General features: G+C 58.2%; 8 protein-coding genes across 8 annotated transcripts; 4 read left to right on the plus strand and 4 right to left on the minus strand.

Annotated features, from left to right (window-relative positions):
* Positions 1–439: 439 nt before the first annotated feature.
* Positions 440–913, plus strand: ISF_06177 (hypothetical protein; the record flags this gene model as incomplete). The annotated part of the gene is made up of 1 exon (XM_018849781.1): positions 440–913. The coding sequence occupies one exon, from the start codon at positions 440–442 to the stop codon at positions 911–913; it is 474 nt and encodes a 157-aa protein (XP_018703280.1).
* Positions 914–2830: 1917 nt separating this feature from the next.
* ISF_06178 (hypothetical protein) lies at positions 2831–3598 on the plus strand (the record flags this gene model as incomplete). Its single annotated transcript, XM_018849782.1, has 1 exon — positions 2831–3598. The coding sequence occupies one exon, from the start codon at positions 2831–2833 to the stop codon at positions 3596–3598; it is 768 nt and encodes a 255-aa protein (XP_018703281.1).
* A 1068-nt stretch (positions 3599–4666) lies between these two features.
* ISF_06179 (hypothetical protein) lies at positions 4667–4944 on the plus strand (the record flags this gene model as incomplete). Its single annotated transcript, XM_018849783.1, has 2 exons — positions 4667–4713; positions 4830–4944. The coding sequence occupies 2 exons, from the start codon at positions 4667–4669 to the stop codon at positions 4942–4944; spliced, it is 162 nt and encodes a 53-aa protein (XP_018703282.1).
* Positions 4945–5605: 661 nt separating this feature from the next.
* Positions 5606–6730, minus strand: ISF_06180 (Alpha/beta hydrolase fold-3; the record flags this gene model as incomplete). Its single annotated transcript, XM_018849784.1, has 1 exon — positions 5606–6730. The coding sequence occupies one exon, from the start codon at positions 6728–6730 to the stop codon at positions 5606–5608; it is 1125 nt and encodes a 374-aa protein (XP_018703283.1).
* Positions 6731–7174: 444 nt separating this feature from the next.
* Positions 7175–8722, minus strand: ISF_06181 (alpha/beta hydrolase fold-3; the record flags this gene model as incomplete). Its single annotated transcript, XM_018849785.1, has 2 exons — positions 7175–8434; positions 8489–8722. 2 exons carry the CDS (start codon positions 8720–8722, stop codon positions 7175–7177), a joined length of 1494 nt encoding a protein of 497 aa, XP_018703284.1.
* A 571-nt stretch (positions 8723–9293) lies between these two features.
* Positions 9294–10196, minus strand: ISF_06182 (2-deoxy-D-gluconate 3-dehydrogenase; the record flags this gene model as incomplete). Its single annotated transcript, XM_018849786.1, has 3 exons — positions 9294–9740; positions 9805–10017; positions 10074–10196. The coding sequence occupies 3 exons, from the start codon at positions 10194–10196 to the stop codon at positions 9294–9296; spliced, it is 783 nt and encodes a 260-aa protein (XP_018703285.1).
* A 580-nt stretch (positions 10197–10776) lies between these two features.
* ISF_06183 (sorbitol dehydrogenase) lies at positions 10777–12092 on the plus strand (the record flags this gene model as incomplete). The annotated part of the gene is made up of 4 exons (XM_018849787.1): positions 10777–10833; positions 10898–11268; positions 11332–11740; positions 11793–12092. The coding sequence occupies 4 exons, from the start codon at positions 10777–10779 to the stop codon at positions 12090–12092; spliced, it is 1137 nt and encodes a 378-aa protein (XP_018703286.1).
* Positions 12093–12239: 147 nt separating this feature from the next.
* On the minus strand, positions 12240–13475 carry ISF_06184 (Aldo/keto reductase; the record flags this gene model as incomplete). Its single annotated transcript, XM_018849788.1, has 5 exons — positions 12240–12436; positions 12501–12747; positions 12805–12996; positions 13088–13353; positions 13418–13475. 5 exons carry the CDS (start codon positions 13473–13475, stop codon positions 12240–12242), a joined length of 960 nt encoding a protein of 319 aa, XP_018703287.1.
* Between the last annotated feature and the right edge of the window lie 453 nt (positions 13476–13928).

Below are 13928 nucleotides of genomic sequence, written 5' to 3' on the forward strand. Positions count from 1 at the left end.
CGAATGAGATTTAGGTCTCCAGCGTAAGTATCTTGTCATCAAATTTATGGCATTGGTTTTATGAAGGAAAACGTGCTGTCGATCGAGTCAGAACATCAGCACGGCCAGCGATGAGACTCCCAGCGACTTGACTGACTACCTGCCCTCCACCCAAGTATAAAAGCATCCGTGACGGAACTGTCAAGGCGGGCTCTTGCAACCTCAGCACTCTCTCTCAGCAATTAGATCCCTCTCGACATCTCAGCTCTCTCTCGACATCTCAGCTCTCTCTCGACATCTCAGCTCTCTCTCGACATCTCAGCTCTCTCTCGACATCTCAGCTCTCTCGCTCTCTCTCGACATCTCAGCTCTCTCTCGACATCTCAGCTCTCTCTCGACATCTCAGCTCTCTCTCGACATCTCAGCTCTCTCTCGACATCTCACTATTCCGTCTCTTTCAATGAAGGTCACCGTCATGCTCCTCCTCGGCGCCGCGGCGCTGGGGTCCGCAAGCCCCGTGGCAACGGACATGCTCTCGATGCAGGCCCGGGACGGTCAGGGCGGCGGCTGCGACTGTTCCAAGCCCTTCTACGCCAAGACCGGGTTCTGGGACTTCAAGTGCGCGGACGGCTACGAGAACTTGTCCCTGTCATCCTTCTCGATGTCCTGCGCGCAGGCCGGCTGCGCCAGGGAGAACTTTGACTCCCAGTGCGATGCTGGAAAGAAGAAGGGCGAGGTGAAGAAGGAGGAGGAGGTGAAGAAGGAGGAGGAGGTGAAGAAGGAGGAAGTAAAGAATGAGGGAGAGACCAAGGGAGAGAACAAGGAGGATGAGGTGGAGAAGTATGGGGAGGAGAAGGAAGTAAAGAAGGAGGAGAAGGAGGAGAAGCCGATGCCAACCTCCTCTTCAACCTCTGCACCTGCCGCCCGCGCCTAACCCGACGCCCGTGGTCGGCGCGGAGCAGCAGCCGCCGTCAAAGACAAATAGTCCGTGCGACTGCTCCAAGACCTTCCTCGCCAACGTCCACTTCCTCGACAACGAATGCCCCGCCGGCTACGAGAACATCTCCAAGTCCTTCCCGCTCTCCTGCAAGCAGACCGGCTGCAAGGACAACGACTTCGAGGACCAGTGTGGAGTCAAGATCTAGGCGCGAGCAGTGGAAGACGACGAGCGCAGTACAAAGAAGGGGTTTCCGGGTCGCTCATTCATCTGGCAGTTCTACATACGACGGCGCGCGTCTACGAGGGGCGGCGCTGCAAAGCTCGGCTGCTCGCGCCTACCCTGGAGCCAAGAATCAACCGCGGATCGCCACGGGTACTCTGGGGGGTTCTTCTTTTTTTTTTCCTTTCTCTTGCTTGAGATAGATTTTAGGTGTACTTTTTCAAAGAAAAAAATCCAGAGGATAGGACCACTTTTCCTTCAGGGATCGGAGTCCAAGTCCCTGGGTGGTTCCTTGTTACAGAAGCAGCGTCCCATACGGCTCCGACGGAGTTTCGAGGCGCATACTGACAGATACAGAGGGTGCATAAACAGCCTCGTATGGCTCGGTAGTCGCGCTACATGAATAAGCCTGCATAAATAGCAAGTTGCTTGGGAACAATGCTGGCTGGCCTTTAATTGGCTCAGTACGCGTTGGGTTCACTAGAAAGCCTCATCAGGCATCAATCATCGTGTAGACAGCATCATAGCAATCACCTGAATACAAAAAGAACCCTCGCTGTGTGCATGCACAACATTAAAACCTCCTGCTCCTAAAAAAAATATGAAACTTGCCAAGTGACAGGCTTCTTTCGCTAAGCTAAGCGAGGTCCAAGCAGAGCAGAGGCGCATAAATACCTACAGTAGATGGCTCTAGGGTATCCTGTCCCTTTGGCTGGCGAGAAGGAGCCAGTAGATATTTTGTAGCAATCGTATCCGATCACAGAGGGATGAAAAGATAGGTAATTCTATCAAGTGTGTGGATTTAAGATAAGGGATCGTGATAATACTGTGGCGTAGGTTAGTGCCGGTCTAGTGGCTTGCTTGCTCCTTGTCAATACCGACTCTACAAGTTAACGTTAAAGCTTGTAGTTGAAATCGAGCGAAACAACACTGTTTGAACATTTGACACGTGTGAGCATGAGTCGGTATCCTGCTGCTACTGACCATACTAGTGGCCATCTCGACTCACGGGTCACCAGTTCGATGAGTAGGAGGCGTAGTGATGGTGCGTGGCATGAGAACCTTTGATGTTGGAGGTCTTCTGCTCGCAACCTTTGACAGCATTCCATTTCCATGTTGGCAGCCTTCTGCAAACCTAACTCTCTTGGGGCACAGCACGCGTAATGAGGCAATTTCGCCCATGCGTACAGATAAGACTATTCATGTCGCCTCCTAGCGCACCTTGTAAAGGACTTGGCACCCACCGAGACAACGGCATCGCCACAGACCCTCGACTTGGACTCATGCCTCATGCCGGTTGATTACCTATACATCGCATTATCGAGCTCGGTTCAGGCTTCGGCGCATGTATCGTGTTATCAAAAGCCGTGGCATTGGTTTTGAGAAAAGATGCTTGCTGGGGATCGAGTCAGAGCTTGAATGGGACAAGAAAAGATGTTTACCAGCGATCGAGTCAGAAATTGAGCGGAACAAGAAGATACTTGCTAAGGATCGAGTCGAAATCTTGAGTAGAGCAAGCGATGGGACTTGCCCTGCGTCCGAGTATATAAACAGCCGTGACTGCCCCTATCGAGGCTGAATTTAAAACCACAACACTCGCATTCGACAAACCCCCTCTAACGACACTTTCTGAACAGCAAATTTTGCCCCCGAGCCAGCTCTCCAAGCACTTTACCAGTTTCCGTCTCTACAATGAAGGTCACCGCTATCCTCTTCTTCGCCGCGGCGCTGGGGTCTGCAAGCCCCGTAGGAACGCGCAGCCACTCGATGCAAGCCCGGGCCGGGCAATGCGACTGCTCCAAGCCCTTCCGCGCCGGGAACCGCTTTGACGACGCGTGCCCGGCCGGCTACAAGGACATATCGAGAAACTTCTTCACCATCTCCTGCGTGCAGGCCGGCTGCTCCGAGGACGAATTCGAAGCCCAGTGCAACGCCGGCGAGCCCGCCTCCGCGCCTCCGGCCGTGGTGGAGCAGCCGGCGCAGGAGGAGGAGGAGGAGGAGGAGGAGGAGGAGACGCCGGCAACCCTCCCGGGCGGCGCGCAGGGGGCCGGGCAATGCGACTGCTCCAAGCCCTTCCGCGCCGGGAGCCGCTTTGACGACGCGTGCCCGGCCGGCTACAAGGACATATCGAGAAACTTCTTCACCATCTCCTGCGCGCAGGCTGGCTGCTCCGAGAGCGACTTTGAAGCTCAGTGCGGTGCCGATCAGCCTAGGCCGGCGCCCGCCCCCGCGCCCCCGGCAGTGGTGGCGGAGCAGCCTACGGGGAAGACGCCGGCAGCGCCCCCGGGCGCGCAGAGCGCGTGCGACTGCTCCAAGTCCTTCTTCGCCAAAGCTGATCCTGTCGACAATACCTGCCCGGCTGCCTACAAGGACATCTCAAAGTCCTCCTTTTCGGTCAGCTGTGCGCAGGTCGGGTGCTCCAAGGGCGACTTCGAGGCTCAGTGCGGAGTCAGGCCGTAAATCTAACTTGATGCATGCATTTTTGTCGAGGAAGCTCCGCGGCGAATATACGACGGAGTGTCCGATCGAGTCGGCTCTTTCAAGTTTACGGCGCGCTTTCTTCACCCGGCTCTTGGTGGGCGCTGCAACACGGCTCGTGTCTCTCCTCGAGTCAAAGTCAGCCACGGACTTTCTTGTCATTTTTTTTTCTGCCCTTTCTCTCGAGATGGATTTCCTGGTATTGAGGGGTCTTCGGATCAAGCTAGAGCTTCAATTCAAAAATGTGCATTTTAACATGGAGTGATGCGTGAAACCATCCATAAATGTGTAGACTCGGAGAGCTACGAATGAGTAAAAATCATCTGTATTGAGATTGATTTGCGTAGAGTAGCCGTTTTCAGGATGATATACATGGTTCCCCTCAGCGTAAACTGGTTTAGCGAGCCGTCACGCGGGCCGCTCCCCAAAATGGAGACACCCTGCAAGCCTTCTTTACGAGAATTTCTGGGGGATTTGGCGCCTTACCAGAAGCAGGATTTTGGCGTTAGATTCAGCTTCATGCTTCATGCAACGCCAGCTTGGTTGCGGTGAAAGGAATGAGAGGGAAGGGGGGGGGTGGCTTGCAGCACCGGCATCGACAGCACGGACACTCGACGCACGGCACATTGTGACGCCTGACACAGACAACAAAGGATGGCGTTACATTGCGTCTTGTCAGTGTCAAAAGGGGCCTTTGCTTTGACTCGGTCAGTTGGACATGAAATAGTGGAATATGGGGGAAAAGTTGGTTAACTACCCGCTTGGGGAAGTGGACTCTGGGGGTCTCACTGTAACTATAACTATCCAGCGAAGCATGTGATGCCTGCTGATCTGATGTGAGAAAGAGTCTTTTAATAAAGGGCCCGCGCCTCCTCTTTGCCGTCGGGCGTGGCTGACAAGTTTTCCTTTATTACCTCTTCTTCTTTCTCTCTTCTTCCTCTCTTCTTCTTCTCCTTTTCCTCTCTTTTTCCCCTCTTCCTCCCCTACTTGTTTCTGTTCCTTTCTCTTGTCAACCATCTACTCTCTCACAACTCCCTCATCATGGACGAGATGCACCGCATCCTCGCTCGCATTCGTATTGCCAAGCTGCAGTCCGAGTAAGACTCCCTTCCCCTCCCCTCCCGCATTTGCACCTAGCACATGACCTTGAGGCAAATTTCTTCCGTACTTTTTTCTTTGTTCTTTCCCTGCTTTTTAATCTAACACGCAGCAGAATTCGCGCCAAGGCAGGCAGCGAGACCCAGGGCGTCCCCGTCCGTCGCAAGCGAGCCCTCAGCGCCTCTAGCACCGGCAAGAAGTCGCCCTCCCCCGTCCTTGGTCGCAAGTGAGGGATTTCCTCATTCAAACGACAAGAGAATTCTCCATTGTATCTGAATCGCTGGGATTTTTTCCTCGCATTTTTTTTTCCCTTTCTGCATCGGCATACCATCGGAGTTGAGGCGCATCCATCACATGTCTGTCTGTCCTGTCCTGTCAGCTTATTACTACCGCTATTACTACTCAATTCGGTATATTACCCCGGACTTGCATGAGACACTAGTTATTTATTGCCAAGGATATACCACCAGGCTGCTATTTGATTGATTTGGGCATCAACGTGTACACAATGTGGGTTCAGAAATTACATTTTATTTCCAAGGTTCTTTGTTGTAAAAATTGCCATGCCAAGGTTGAGATGAGCACCGGGTATTGGGTTCCCCGAGTACTTGTTTGCGCCATAAACCTGTTTGTTCGTCTGTATGACTCGATCACGATGCCAAGGTACTATCCAGCATGAACTCGCGACGCTGGATCAGGCGGATATCTCTGCTGTAACAATTTGGGCATGAATTGCACAATTAATCATACGTGACATGAGCTCTCTCCGTTGACAGTCTCACAACTCTTGCATATCCATAAAACCGTCTTATAGACTCTTGATCAACTTCCCAATGTGATTCACCTGGCGTCCATCTCATCTTCCTTCATCAATCTCACAATCCCTTCACCTCAAGCACCCACCGTCTCCCACGCATCCCTCACCGCCGCCTCAACCTCCGTCCGCATGTCCTGCGCCTCCCACACCAGCAGCAAGTCGTGCACCGCGTGCGCCGTCTCGTGATACCGCACCTTGGCCCCCGGATTCACCCCCTCCATCTCCTCCGCGAACCGCCTCACCGCCGCGCAGAAGCCCTCCGCCGCGCCCGCGTGCAAGAACACCGGCACCTCCGTGCGGAACGGCCGGCCCAGCGGCGAGACGTACCCCGCCACCTCCTCCCCCATCTCCGCCGGGGGATACGCGTCAGCCCCCCACTGCAGGAACTCGGGCGTGATGATGTCCGTCGGCGCCGCCGGGGTCGCCATGAAGTCGATCCCGGCGCGCGGCGTCACCGCGACCCACGGCGACCAGGCCAGGACGCCGCGCGGCAGGGGAAGCGTCCGCGTCGCATGCAGGTAGCGTAGCAGCGCGAGCGCCGCGTTGCCGCCCGCCGAGTCCCCGGAGAGGATCACGTTGCCGGGGGCGTACCCGAGCGACAGCACGTGCGCGTAAAAGGACACGGCATCCTGGATGGCCGCCGGGAACGCGTGGCCGGGCGTGCTGGCCAGTCGGTACTGCGCCCACACGAAGCGCGTCGTCCCCGACTGCCGGCCGTGGAGCATCGCGTCGGCGGCTTTCCGCCCAAACGCCTCGTGCCCGACCTCGACGACGAACGCCCCGCCGGGGAGGTGCAGCACCACCGTCTCCTCCGCGAGGTCCGTCTCGGGCGGCGGCGCGCGGGGGAACCAGAGCGCGTTGAGCGGCGCCGGCTGGATGGCCGGGTCGGAGGCGAGCACGCCGGTGAAGAGCGAGGCGGGCGGCACTTCGACGGCGGTCACGCGCGTCGGGTCCTTGGGAAGCCGCTCGGCGACGAGGCGAGGAGAGCGCGTGCGGCTCATGACGTTGAAGAGGGACCGCACGATCGGGTTGCCGACGTTGGCCTTGAGGCTGAGGTGTGGGCTGGGGCGCAGGCCCCGGATGAGGGCGAACTTGAGGAGCAGATAGACGAGCCATGGAGGCGTGGACAGGTAGAAGTAGGTGATGCACAGCGCCTTGAGCGGCTGGGTGGCGCGCCACGGGCGGGGGGGCTGCGGCATGGCTGCGTTTCTGGTGCGAGGATGAGATGATGAAGAAGGGAAGATGATGATGGGCAAGGTAGATGAGATCGGGTACTAATATAGACACAAGAGGGGGGATGTCTTAGTGCCCAGGGGAGGGGAGGGGAGGGGAGGGGTAGATCCGTGCCGCCCCCAGCTGGCACAGCTTGTCTCACAAGGGTGAGCGCCTCAATATACACACCTGACAGTCCCCAAAGCCCTGAATTTTGTGGTGGCATAAAACAGCCACGATTGGCCTCGGCTCTCAAAGCATACTCTCGTTGCTTGCTCAAGAGGGCAGTTCGAACAAGACTTATTAAAAAAAAAAAAAGGAACCTGCTCACAAGGCCATGAGCGTATCAGACCTCCCGCATCCGATCCAAGACATGTCTTGAATATCGTGATAACAGCCCACGCCTCCGTCTTCACGCATCCGCACCCCATTTACGCGCCAATCACCCGGCCTATCTCCTCCCACGTCTCCGGCGCCGCGTTGCCGCGGATCCAATACCCGTCCTTGTCCTGGTCCAGGCACACAAAGTACGGCGTCGGCCTGTTCCCGTCGTCGCTCGACAGGTAGTGGTGGCTCACCACCCGCCCGGACCCCGTCCCACCCGGTACTGGCACCACCGCGGGACCAAAGTCGGCCGCCGCGCCGATCCGCAGTCCCGACAGGTTGTTGCACATGACCACCACCTCGTCCGGTGCGCAGTACACCGGCACCGCCCCCTGGTCCCGCCCCGCGTCGGCGTCGGCCCGTCGTCGCCGGAGCTGGTGGAGCACCTGCGCCTCGCTCGTCTGCAGCGCGACCTCGCGCCGGTGCGCAAGCGCGATTCGAGCGACGACGACGGCGGCGGCGGCGTCGTCGGACCCGGAGACGACGGTCGCGGCGGGGATCGAGGCAAAGTACAGGCCCAGCAGGTTCTGCACGTACACGCCGTCGCGCAGGGCCGGGACCCGCCCCCGGTAGTTGACCGACCCGGCCACCACGTACCGCGTCTGCGGGCTCCGGCCGGCAGCCACGAGAGTCACCAGCCACGCGCAAAGCAAATCGCCGTCGCTGACAAACGGCGCCCTGCCCGTATCAGGATCCCTCGGCAGCTCCGCGACACCGCCGTCGCGCCATCTGCGAATCACCGCCCGCGGCAGGTGAAAGATGCGCCAGTCGGCGCGGCCGCTCGTCGCCAGGCGCCAGAGATACCTTCCGAAGAAGAGGACCTTGCCGAGGCCAACCAGCTCCCTGCCGCGCCGCACGTCCGGCGGCCCGTCCTCCGCGCACTCCTCCCCGGCGACGCGCCGCGCGACGTCCTCGCCCGCCCCGGCGAGGGGGCGCACCTCCCCCGCGCGCCCGGCGAGCGCCAGCGACCACGCGGCGAGCAGCTCCCGCTGGCCGGTGGCGTCCATGACAGTGTGCGGCCACGCGAGCTCCAGCAGCGTCGCGTCGCGGAACGTGGTGACGGCCAGCGCGAGCTGCGGCAGCCCGCGCTTGATGTGCTCCTGCAGCGTGCGCGGCGTGTCGGTGGTGAAGATGGCTGCGTTGGCCTCGGCGGTCTGGGGGTAGATGCGCGGCAGGCCGGAGGGAAGTGCGCGCCGCAGCTCGTCGTCGTCAAAGGCCTCAGCCGTGCGGTCGCGATGGGTGTAGGTGAAGGGCGGTTCCTGGTCCGTGAACGTGTGCGGGACGCGGATTTCAAGCGTTCCCGCTTTCTACAGTACAAGAGTTAGCATATATTTGGCTTCTGCTCATGGGGGGCACCGAACTGTGTAGTGCAGCCGGCCGGCCAGCTTGCACCAGTCTCCCGTCTCCAGCACTAGCGCGAGCGCGGCGCGGACCTTGTCCGCGTCGAGTTGCGCATCGACGCGAAATATCCACTGCATCATGATGTTGCGCGCGCTCTTGTGATTGTCGAGCATATGGACGGGGTAAATGTCGAAGGGTGCCGGGTCCGGCGACGCCGGCGGCGTCGGCGGAGGCGATCCGATCTTGCCTGCCATGTCAAGGCCACTGGTTAAGGAGAGAGGCTCTCGGCCAAGTGAGAAAACTTTAACCAGAGACATTAGAAAAACTCTTTGTCGGGGTGCTCAGAAGCTACTTTATATGATGCTCTCAATAGATCATATGTAGTGCGGGCGCCGTTGCGGGTAACGGCCGTGCGCTGTTTAAACTAAAGAATAGAGTCCAGGCGGGACCGACGAGCTTAAAAAATAAGAACACATTTGAGCTTGGATTTGCAAGGGCCAAAGCATACTCTCTGTTTCGTCAACATGGATCTGCGTGATTATGGTCAGGGGTAATAATACCAGTCACATTCTATAGTCGCATCGTGCATGCTCAAGGTGAGCACACCTTGGTTCAGCCTGCCGTTGTTTGAGTTGGGTGGGGTAAAACATCTGCGTAGCTTGACTGAATGTCACTAGCGAAGCGGCAGGTGTTAATAGGCTGTCTTCATTACGGAGTATGATGTTCTTATATTGAAAAAGGGAAGGCCCGGCTGGTTGAGTGGCCTCTATGATCAGCATAAGCTGCCAAGCCATTATCATATTACTGTAGAGTCGCAGCGACGAATTACCGGCCCATCCAACCACCATCCACGACCAGCACATGGCCGCTGACATACGCGCTCGATCGGCTGGCCAGGTATACCGCGGTGCCCTTGAAATCGTCGGGCGACCCCCAGCGCCCGGCCGGGATGCGCGCGCTGATGCTGGCGAGGCGCTCCGGGTTGGCGAGCAGCGCCGTGTTCATCTCCGTCTCGATGTACCCGGGGGCGATGGCGTTGACGGTGATGCCGCGACTCGTCCACTCGTTGGCGAAGCTCTTCGTGAGCTGGCCGACGGCGCCCTTGGACGCGGCGTACGCGGGTACCGTCAGGCCGCCCTGGAAGGTCAGCAGCGAAGCAAAGTTGATGACGCTGCCGCGGCGGCCGGTGACGGGCGACGGCTCGAGCTGTAGCATGTGGGCGCCGACGTCGCGGCAGAGGGTAAAGACGGCATTCAGGTTGACTTGCATGACCTGGAGGTTGCGGGTGTAAGTTGGTTGCGTTGACGGTATTTACGGGAGGGAGTAGAGGAGGTACCTCGTTGAAATCGTTGTCGGGAAACTCTTCGCATGGATGGCGACGCTGGATACCGGCACAGGTAACCAGGATGCGGATCTCGTGGCCGTCGGCGAGGACCTTGGGTGTGAGGGCAGCGACCTGCTCTTGTACGGCCATGTCGGCCGTGTAGATCCAGGCCTTGCGGCCGAGAGCCTCAACGAGGCCCTTGGTCTCGACGGAGCTTGTATCGCGCTGCGGGATTGTCAGAAGAGTGGTATTGGAGGAGTAGGAAGACTTGGAGCATTTACTTGGACAAGGATAACATCGGCGCCTGCTTCGGCAAGGCCAACAGCGACGGCTTGGCCGATGCCGCGGGTGCAGCCAGTTATCATGGCTGTTTGGCCCTGGAGGGAGAACATGCTGGAAGACATAGTATCCAAGAGTAGGAGAAGAGGGCAAAGAGCAAGTAAAACAAAGAAAACCAGTGGAATTAGAAAGAGAGAAGCAAAATGGACAAGGCGCTGGAGATGTTTGAAGAAGTTGGGCGCGCGTTTGTCGACAATGAACGGTGACGATGGGAATTGTTGGAGTGACTGAGGGGCAAAATGATTTCCCCAACCCCCAAAGCTTCAGTGGGCTACAGTGGGCTCAACGGCCTTTCGCGACCTCCAGTGGATCCTTTAGTGGCTTGCGTCCCCTGTAAGCTGCCTCGCGTCAATTGCCGGCGGGCCAGGTCCGCTAAACGGAGGCTCCGCTTCGGGCAATTCTCGCCGAAGGCTGCCTTCTGGCGGCCTTTGAATAGCCGTTTGCTCTACTCCAGTCGTTTGGTGGGGGAATGCTTCTTTGTCTTTGGGCGCGGGGTGAAATCGATTTGCTCCTCTTGAACTGATCCATCTTCTATTCACTCTTTCTGGTGTTTGCAGCTTTGACCTTTATCCGACCTTCTCCACGCATTTCAAATTCAAGTATCCTACAGAACGAGTAGAACTTACCAAGTACAGCACAACCATCATGTCGACCCAAAAAGTTCAAGCTTCCGTCCTCCACGGCGCCCGCGATCTTCGTGTTGTAAGTCACAACTCACACGTCGCCAACAAGGCAGCCCTCTCACAAATACTCACGCGTTTCTCAGGAAGAGCGCGACCTCCCAGCACCCGCCGCCGACGAGGTCCAGATCGCCGTCCAGGCCACCGGCCTCTGCGGCTCGGACCTGCACTACTTCAACCACTACCGCAACGGCGACATCATCGTGCGGGAGCCCCTCACCCTCGGCCACGAATCCAGCGGCACCGTCGTCGCCGTCGGCAGCGGCGTGAAGGGCCTGGCGGCCGGCGACCGCGTAGCCCTCGAAGTTGGCCTGCCCTGCGAGGACTGCGAGTACTGCGCCAGCAGCCGCTACAACATCTGCCGCGGCATGCGCTTCCGCAGCTCGGCCAAGTCCTTCCCCCACTTCCAGGGCACGCTGCAGGAGCGCGTCAACCACCCGGCGCGATGGTGCCACAAGTAAGATCACAAGGTTTCGGGCTAGGACGTGTCAGCATACTGATGTGAAAAACTTGAAAACAGGCTGCCCCCGACCCTGTCCCTGGACCTCGGCGCCCTGCTGGAGCCGCTCTCCGTCGCCATGCATGCTCGCCACAGGGCCAGCCTGCCTGAGGGCGCCACCGTGCTGGTTCTCGGCGCGGGTGCCGTCGGCCTGCTCGCTGCGGCTGTCAGCAAGGCCGCCGGTGCCAAGGCCGTCGTCATCGCCGACATCCAGAAGGACCGCATCGACTTTGCGGTGCAGAACGGCTTCGCGGATGCGAGCGTGCTCGTCCCCATGGAGCGTCCGCAGACTATTGAAGAGAAACTCGCGTACGCGCAAAAGGTGGCCGAACTTTTTAAGAACGCGACCGTCGACGGCTCGGCGATTGGTGAAGTCTTTGCGGTGTATGAGTGCACGGGCGTCGAGACGTGTGTGCAGGCTTCAATTTATGTAAGTGCATTACTGCCGAAACGAGTCGAGAGTGGTTGCTTACTGTTATTAGGCTACGAAACCAGGCGGCAAGGTCATGCTCATCGGCATGGGCACGCCGATTCTCACACTACCCATGTCCGCGGCCGCGCTCCGCGAAGTCGACCTCGTCGGCGTCTTCCGCTACGCCAACACATATGCCAACGCCATCGAGCTACTCGCTAACCGGCCAGCGGCCATGCCGGACTTGTCACCGCTAGTCACGCACCACTTCAAGGGCATCGAAAACATCCCCGAGGCATTTTCTATGGCCGGTCAGGTCAAGGATGGTGAGGGCAAGCTGGTGCTCAAGGTGGTAGTGGACATGGAGTAAATGATTACACGTTTTTGGGGGCGTTGGGCAGGCGTGGTGTGGGTGCATAGCGAGATATCACGAGTCATCGGCTTCGAAAATGAAAATTGAGTGCTACTTTTTCCATAAATCTATAATCATTTTCTATCATCTATACTACTATCTCTATCACGACTTGTCTGGGAAGCCGAAATCGATGCCGAAAGGAGGATACACGTAACGCTTCAACTCGCCCTTGGCCGTGAGGTCGTCCGAGTACGCCCGCAGCTTCGCCATGTCCTCCTCGTCCAGCTTGACAATCTCCGCATTGGCCTTGATGCGTGCCGGCGTGACCGACTTTGCCAGCACCGTAGTACCACGAGCGACTAGACATTTCCACAATTAGCACATGGATCCCGCAAGAGCACATCCAATCTAGAACAAACGCACCGTGGTAGCTCAGCAGCACCGTCGCCGGGCTGACGCCGCGCCGCTGCGCAATCTCGACCACCGGCGCGGCGGTGAACAGCGGCCCGCCGGTGCTGCCCAGCGGGCTGTACGCGACGACGTGGATGCCGCGCGCGCAGCAGAGGTCGACGATCTCCTGCTGCGGCAGGCTCGGGTGGTTCTCGATCTGGTTGACGGCGGGGACGACGGTGCATTCGGCGAGGAGCTCCTCGAGGTATCGCTTGCTGTACTGGTTTTCCGGAAAGTTAGTTGTGGCTGGGGCTGGCTGTGAAAGGGGGGCCCTTACGTTGCTGACGCCGATGCCGCGGACCTTGCCTGTGCCGAGGAGGGCTTCCATCTGCGGCCAGGCTTCCGTGTGATTCCAGTCGCGGAGGATGTCGCGCGAGCCGTCGGGGAGGGTCGGGAACCTGTCGTCGTTGCCTAACAGGGGAATGAGCATCAAAGAGAGCTGTTCCCGGTCTCGGACGAGGAAGCATACCTTTAGGGTTCATCAAAACAGGCCAGTGCTAGCATAGCCCTTTTGTTAGCACGCGCCGTGCAAGGAAGTCGATTGTCTTGTGGCGGCTCACAATCAGGTACATGTCCACGTAGTCTACGCCCAGCGCCTTGAGGCTCTTGTCCAGGCACTCCTCGACGCGCGTGTTGTACGTCGCCCAGACCTTGGTCATGATGAAGACGTCCTCACGACGGACACCCGCAGCAAACGCCTCCTTCAGGCCCTCGCCCACCTCAGCCTCGTTGCCGTAGCAGTACGCGCAGTCGACGAGCTTGTACCCATTCTGGAGCGCGTACGAGACGGCCGCCTTGACCTCGCCGGGCTTGGACTGCCACGTCCCTGTTGTCGAGTTGGTAAGAGAGCTTGATTCGCACCGGGGAGTTCTGTCATGTAAGCGGCTTACCTAGGCCGAGGGCGGGCATCTCCTTGCCGGTGTTGAGCTTGAACGAAGTAGCTGCCATTTTGAGAATTGAACTGCGATTAGGAAAACTATAGGAGAGAGAGCAAAGGGAAGACTAATTGAATCTGTTAAAAAGAAGAAGGAATTGAGGGTGACAAAAAGAGACCCTAGTCCGTCTCTCTGCCCCTCCAAATGACGGACGGCCCCTCCAAAAACTTGGGGTACCCCCGCGGGGGAGGTGGCCTTTCAATAGCCGCGTTCTAGGGGGCTTTTCAGGAGCCATTTACGGGGTGGGTAAGCCGAAACCGCCTCTAGAGCATCTAGCCATGGAGAAATCAGACCGAGATCCACTGTGGACATGCACCTTGGTGATGTTGTGTTGGCAGGATGAAACAGAGCGTCATTCATTGCGATATTTGGCTCTTCTCAATGCCTTGCTCGGTATCCTTCGGCCGGCGTGCGGGGCCGAGCTGGCTCCGTCCGCCGGAGGTGGCTATTTCTGGCTCTTCAAGCC

This window comes from Cordyceps fumosorosea (assembly GCF_001636725.1).
Source record: "Cordyceps fumosorosea ARSEF 2679 chromosome Unknown scaffold_15, whole genome shotgun sequence".
Lineage (NCBI taxonomy): Eukaryota > Fungi > Ascomycota > Sordariomycetes > Hypocreales > Cordycipitaceae > Cordyceps > Cordyceps fumosorosea.